Genomic DNA, 7,571 nt, shown 5'->3' with positions numbered 1-7,571 from the left:
TTGGCAAGGGCTAAGCTCGATAGGTTGCAGCGGATCTCCAGGACCCCAGTTGCATGAAATGGTACATTCCGTATCATGGAGTTTACCATCAGCACAAGCCCGTCAAAATACGCGTTGTCTTCGACTGCTCGGCTAAATATCAAGGCACGTCTCTCAACGACCTGCTGCTCAAGGGCCCGGATTTGACGAACAATCTATTTTGAGTCCTAACGAGATTCGATAGGAGAGGAACGCGCTCATGGCGGACATCGAATCGATGTTTTACCAAATCAGGGTATCTGAGGCGAACTGTTCCTATCTTCGCTTCCTCTGGTGGCCCGATGGCAACTTGGAGAGTAGCCTCGAGGAGTACCAAATGGTTGTACACCTGTTCGGTGCAGCCTCGTCTCCATCATGTTCGAACTTTGCCTTGCGCAAGACAGCTGAAGACAATAGCCAATATTTCCCAGAGGCAGTTCTGAGCATGGTTAAAAACAAATTTTACGTAGATGATTGTCTCACGGCCCTGCCTTCAGTCAAAGAGGCTTCACAGTACGCGAGAGACCTACGGCTACTACTCTCCAAAGGCGGGTTTAGGCTGGCAAAGTGGATCAGCACTAGTCGCAGGGTTCTCGAAACAATCCCCGAAGCCGAGTGCGCTAAAGAAGTGAAAAGTCTTGACCTTAGTAAGGATGACCTGCCAGTCGAGAGAGCTCTCGGTTTTAAATGGTGCGTGGAGACAGACACCTTTGGATTCAAAGCGGATATTAAGCTTAAACCGCCCACACGGCAAGGAATTATTTCGATTGTCGGTTCTGTTTGCGACCCGCTCGACCTCGCCGCACCCTTCGTGTTACCGGCCAAACGGTTGCTTCAGGACCTATGTCGAGTCAAGCTAGATTGAGATGATCTAATTTAGTAGCATCTCAGTCATTCATATTGAATTTGGTAGCAGCTTTGCTGAGAAAATGATTGAGATAAAAGACTTCAACTTATTTTTCATAATTTCCCAATACTGATTGTCTTTAGTAATTCTTTCTATGCTCATCCCAGCACTTGTATAGACTATAAAGTCACACCAAGTTAATTCTGTAACTCCTAATTGACCTTGAACCTGTACATTAAAAGAGTTAATTAAATATTCATTCACATACCTATTGAAGTGTAAAATATATAAAATTATTTACATACACTTAGTCGCGAGAATGCTGTTATTAACAAAATAAATAAAGAATGAAATAAACATACAAGGGTAACATTTGCAAATAGTAATTCTTCAGCCTGGGTGGCTTATTTTGGTCTATTAATCACTTCTTATTTTAGATTGTAAATGTTATTTCTGCAACGTTTATTTTTCATTTGAGATTGTCTTTGCAATTAGGTGTTAGATCTATAATCAATATTAAGAAAAGGTTTGATAAATTATAGATAAACAATGATGTAATACCTGTGCATAATAATGGTGATTCTTCGAAGTGTGGGCTTTCCATCTACTTCTTCTAAATAAACAGAATCCTGGATCTGAGCATGCACCTAATGGAGACACTGAGAACTTAGATGCAGGGCACTTTATCTCCACTAGACCACATTGTTTAGTGCATTTATTGTCAATGACCAAACCATCAGGTGAAGCTCCCAAGAAAGGCACCTCTAAACAAACTATGAAACCAGACTTGAATACTTTAATGGTTGCCTAATATAGGAAACAGGTACTTCTCCAACAATGCTATTGGCTCGTATTTGTTGCCATGAACTGTGTATCTTGACTTGGCATCGAAAGATTTACCCGATTTCGAGATGTGCAGGGCGATTTCAGCTCGACTAAACATAGGTAGCCTTGATATCTTCGTTTACCATCCATCTAAAGGAGATTTCACAGCAGTAGTAGAGAATTCGTCGCGATATCACTGTTGTATACTTCAATTTTGTCCAGATCGACTATATTCCTGTCATGGCCCGAACTTATATATTCTTCGACCCTAGAGTAAAACGAATATCTGGATTAAGAAGAGGGATTAAATAAAGCAAAGAATCACAAATACAATTTATTCAGAGTATTTTAACTATACCGAAACAGCCGAATAAGATCTCTCACCTTTTCACGACTTGTGCCTTCGTTTCAAGTTTTAAGTCCCTTGCACGAATCTACACGGCACTGAAAACAGAATCTAAGTTCCTCCATCTTAAGCTGAGAGAGTATTCTACCAGCCAGAGAAGCCCCGGAAATAACATATTCTCTTAGAACAACCGTGGAATCCATATTTTTAACCCTAAGGAAAAGGACTTAACCTGAGCGAATACTGACTAACCTCGACATCACGTTTTTCGTCACCAGTCTATGCACGCGGACCGAGCTCGCCGCCATTTTTCGAATCGGTCTATAAGATAGCAATTGAAGAATCTATTGTGAAATTTGAAAATAGTTTTTAGCTCAGTGAAGACAAAAAAAGTATAACCAATACGTTCAGCGAGTCAATTAGTCTGATCATGAAAATTGAAGAAGGAAGCTAGTTTCAGTTGATGATGGGTTTGACTTTCAGACCGGAGTTTCCCCAGAAAGCGGCAATTATGAAATAAATTTTACTGAAGCCTTAATTCTGGAGGTAAATAAAATGCAAGTAGTGCGAAAAAATACGACCACGTCCTTTCGACACAAAGGTATCTTAGGGCACTTACGGCCACTTACAGCACGGACTGTCTGTGTACATCATCATCCTGACGAGTGTCTACAACTGCAAAAGGAAAGTCTATCTCAGTGAAGATAAATCAAAATGAAGCAAGGTAAATTCACCTTTACGCTTTAAGTTTCAATCGTATTCTTTAGCTAACGTCACGTTTTTTTTTGAATCAGTGGTTTAGAGAACAGATTTTTGTCTCGCGTCTGAAATGCAGTCCAAGTTATTCGTTATCGTTCTTTGATTATTGAACTTTAATTTTCAGTTTCAGTGGTAGATAAATTTGCAAACCGTTGAATAATGAAACGCATTTAAAATGTAGATCAAATTGTCAGCTTAGCTCCTCCTTATTTCTTCGCTTTACTCAGTATTTGCACTTAAACTTGTAGCAAATGTCGGAAGTGTAGTCAAATTCATTCTTATTTTCTTAGTGAATTTCTGGAAAATTGGCATTGTGTTTGACGATAATTTTGCGTTTCAAATATTTGCAGTTGCCATGAAAAGAAAAATATTCAAATTTGTCATTAAAAAAAATCGATGGTAAGATACATGAAACAATTAATTGATGGTCAAATTTTGCACGAAAATGTCATACAAATAAATCCAAATTTTGCTAACGCTGCAATTTAACAACAACGGGAAGAAATGAAAAAGAATTCAAACTAAAGGTTGTCAAGGTACTGAGATCAACAGAGAACTGTGGGCTTCAGTGCTATATCGTGGGGAAATGTGTGGAATGCTTTTTGGAAGTCAATGTGGACGACACCGACGACCTTTCTGTTGTCGAGCTGTTTTCCAGGTTTCGGTCAGGTAGATCAATAGTTCCCCAGCTGATCTGCCTTGTCGAAAACCCCACTGTTTGTCATTCAGTTGCCCGATGTCTATGATGAAGCCGTCTAGACCCTGAAACACTAGTCCCTCTAGAAATTTGCTTGGTAGACTCAGCATTTGGAGAGGCCTGTAATTTCCTCTGTCTGATTTGTTTCCCTTCTTGTGTTTGGTAAGCATTCTAGGTACTTTCCACAGGGATGGGATAGTGGACTGCACTATCAGATAGTGGACTGCACTGCAGAGGCCTTACTAATGAGGTGCAGGTCTCGTGGGGCAATCTAGTCTGAGCCACAGGCTTTTTTTGGGTTGATAGACGTGATATGTCTAACGAGGTCTGTTTTGTTCGGACTAACTCCGGAGAGGGTGGGAGTGATTCTGTAGATATGTTCTACGTCCCGACAATTTGGTATTGGGTTTAACTGCGAGGGCCAGGTTTGGTCCTACTGCCGCATAATAGTCGTTCATGGTCTCAGCCTTATTTTTATCGTCAAGAACCATGTGGCCCTGATCATCAGCAAGGGGCTAATCCTTGCTACAAGCTTCCAGAAGTCTTTGCTGCTTTCTGTGTTGTTCAATTCTTGTCTCCAGCAGTTAGCCTCTGCTTCTCTAAGAAGCTTAGTAACTTCGTCCATAGTTAAATGAAACGTTTCTCAGCTTCTAGCTAGTTTCTAGCTCCCTAGCTATGCAAAACTCTAGTGAAATCTTCTCAGGTCAAATCTTTAGCCTCTTGAGTCTGAATTTTAAATTATTTTACGAGATAACAATAGTTCTGGAAAGGCAATGGATGAAAACACAGTCATAAAAAAAAAAAAACTTCTTGGTGAAAAACGAAGAGGGAAATATCAATATGGCCGATGGAGAAGTGCTCCTAACCGAAGTCCCAATGCTGAGAGACTGAAAACCAATGGACAGCTGAATCCTCCTGTGGATAGGATCGTGTGGGCATTACGATAAAAATATTAGATAAAATCTTACTTTGATGATGCTCCTTCCGAAGCCAAGTTAATTAGACGTGTGTTGTCGATTCGTTCTGAAGAATGGCTAACGCTTGAAAAGTCAGCTTTAGAACCTCTTTATGGTGGCCAGTTCAAACTATTAACTCAGCCTATGAAACCAAATTATCTTGTTATGCCCCCACTGACGCAGCAACACAGTTTCCACAGTGCCCTCCATAAGCGCATCAGGGATCCAGGGTTATCAATTGTCGGCACAGTTTGACTCATTTGCCTTAAATACACAAGAACAAAGGCAGGGCTGCTTATCTAGACAACTACCCTGTAAATCGTTCAATCTGCTTGTTTGACACCAATTTTTCCTAACATGACTTCATTCTTGTTTAAAAAGAAAATGCAAGCATCAAGTATTTTCTTTATTAAAGAAAATTTGCTTTTTATCAGGTTTTTGTGGCTACTGCGTCCGATAGGAGGGGAAGCCACATATGTTGTCAAATGGGTGACTGAGTGAGTTATTTGTTGCCATTTAATCATTGGTTGAATGTCAATTAGACAATGTATTCTTGAATCATCTTTCTCTTGTGGAATAGGGTACTCATAAATATGTGGGATGCAGCGTTTGGCCTTGTAGTTTAGTTTTATGCATGAAAGCAGCACAGCAACGATTGTATAAAGTTCTACTGAGAACCCTGTCAACTGTTTTAATGACCTACCATTGCAGAAAAAGAGCTTGCCTTCTTATCACCCAAACTACGGTACCTTCCACCCGTCAAAGTTTGAAAATCATTCTCTAAAGAGAATTAAGCCTTGACTCTAAAGAGAGTCAAAGCTTAATTTGATAAAAACTGCGGTCTTTCTTGATTTATGCTCACAATATTCATAGTTTCTGGTCCGAACTGTTCTTCTCGTTTCTATCTCCCTTCAGAGAAACAATACCATAGAAGATAATTGATAACCTGAAAATCCTTTTAGAATCTGGAGAAAGGTCTTCACTTATTTTTCATACTGTACATTTTGGCGTGACACGCGTTACTATAGTCATGTAATCAGCTAGTCACACGAACTGTCGTGCCTCGTGGCCCCAGAGTTGTTACAAAAACACAAACCTGAACTGGACGTTAAAAAGTCTTGTTGTAGTTTTAACCTGTAGCTCTGTGATTTTATCGTTATCGCAACTCTACATACATTGCAAAAGGGAAAGCAAATGTTGATGATGAAGTTGTAGCGCACTGTCCTAACTTAATGGAGACTGTGGTTGAAAGAGAAGTGGTGAGGATATTGAACGAGGTGATAGCTGTTAATTAGAAAAAGGGAAGGCAGAGTGAGTGAGACAGTCATGGCTGCATTTACAGAAAAGGGGAATCATATCATACTGAAATAGGAGTATCTTCTTGGAGGCCTGTTATTTTAAGAAAATGCATTAATTCAAAAAATGTACCTCATGCAATTTAACATAATCCCAGGGGCCGTCCACGATTTCTATAGTTACAATAGATTCTGGATAAGCAAACTTCTTATCAGTTAACAGATAATTAATTTATACAGGTACAGTATTCACAGTGTGAAATGTCTCCGGGATCACAATCTTCAAAAAATTAACGAAAGTCAGGTCTATTCGAATTCCTGATCAAAGATAAGAGGAAAAATTTAACGGAGTAACTAAGAGAGCAAGCCTTGAGAACTCGAGATCGGTCACTCCAACGTTTTCCCTAAAAGTACTAAATGCAAATCTTGGAGGAAAATCATTGCCATATCTGGGGGGAGGATAAAGAATAGGGGACTGAAAAATTGATGCTACATTCTTTTAAACGTTTACACCCTAATATCGTATGCATATTTTCCATACTATTCTCTATACATTCCCTTAGGAACTGATGAAAATTTATTTAACAAACAAGAGCATCTTTAGTTAGTGATCATTCTAGCTCTTTATTATTGTGACCTACATGTGTGATACAGGGGCGGGGGGATGTGTGGAGAAATTAAACGCTAGTCAAACTGAGAGTTAAGGGAAAATAGGGTCTAGAAAAAGTTGATCCCACCTAGAAGACTTTTTTCCTCGGGAGTTCGAACAGTACTGCCATTTTGTCTAGTTTGCCTTGCATTAGCTACCTTTGAAGTTTCCCTTTCTTATAACTTTCGTGGTTAGAAACACGCCATCTTGGATATTACGTCAGCTAAGACGGAGCAATAGTCAAACTTTGTTCGACGCTTTGTCCTTGATGACCTGTTTGACCCTTGTGAGAACAATTTCTAATAGTTAGAATAGGGTGAATTGTCTTGTGATTGAATGTCAAAATGCATACTAAATTTAAAGGAAAAGGTGTAAGCTTCCACAAGCTACGGAAAATGAAATATTAAAGAAAGTTTAACTGGCAAAAATAGCCCGCGAGGACGGCTTGCCAACCGCTGCAAAACCTCAAAATTGCCAAAACAAAGACTTCCAGCGAGATACGCAGGCATGTAAGTCTCCTGTTGACCTTCGCCTCGAGCTGAAAGCTCTGCTTACCTTTTCCATATTCAAAACAAATTTCAGTTATTTATTCAATACAATTTCAAACCATTTTAATGTCAGCGGGTAAACTGAAGCTCGAAATGGTAATACACCATGTGTGGTAAATTCTCAGTCCTCGCCACCCTTCAAGTTCGCTAGCGGATACGGACCCACAAATGCTGAGACAAACAAAATTTAATGCGTAACAATTAACTTCTGCCTTTTGTCTGCGTTAATTTTGGCAACTAAATGTTTCTAATCAATTTTTTTAGTGTTTACGCAAACGAAGAATAGTCCTCGAATCTATAATTCCTAACTTGTTGCGCGCCAACCGGGGCTTTTCTTATTTCTCAATGGCTCGTGTTCAGTTATAAACCGAAGCTGGGTTCCTGAAACTGCAAAAATAATTCGTTTCATTTTGAGCCGGGTAGCAATGTGAAATGAATTCATCGCGGGAACTGCAGTCTTCTTTAGTAAAATAACGATCAATCCAGAGCTAGGATTTATTATGGGAAAAGAAACCTTTGCCAATGAAGCTGAGTCGGTGTCCTGGTACATTTAATTCTTAGGATCATACATTCTCGTTTCCCGCAGGTTCCGCTTGAAAGTTGCCGCAAGAAAACCACTCATGATTTCCAA

The 7,571-nt window shown here is 39.7% G+C and overlaps 1 protein-coding gene across 1 annotated transcript; it reads left to right on the top strand.

Moving 5' to 3' along the window:
- The first annotated feature begins 238 nt into the window (after window positions 1-238).
- Window positions 239-883, top strand: LOC111339575 (uncharacterized). The gene has a single exon (XM_022946251.1). It carries the CDS (start codon window positions 239-241, stop codon window positions 881-883), a length of 645 nt encoding a protein of 214 aa, XP_022801986.1.
- The last annotated feature ends 6,688 nt before the right edge of the window (window positions 884-7,571 follow it).

The sequence above is a fragment of the Stylophora pistillata genome, chromosome 7, assembly GCF_964205215.1.
Source record: "Stylophora pistillata chromosome 7, jaStyPist1.2, whole genome shotgun sequence".
Taxonomy (NCBI): Eukaryota; Metazoa; Cnidaria; class Anthozoa; order Scleractinia; family Pocilloporidae; genus Stylophora; species Stylophora pistillata.
Note: the sequence above shows the minus strand (reverse complement) of the source record. Positions and strands in the feature narration are given on the sequence as shown.

Coding starts and splice junctions, on each gene's coding strand:
- LOC111339575 (XM_022946251.1), top strand. CDS start 239: ATGGCGGACATCGAATCGATGTTTTACCAAATCAGGGTATCTGAGGCG.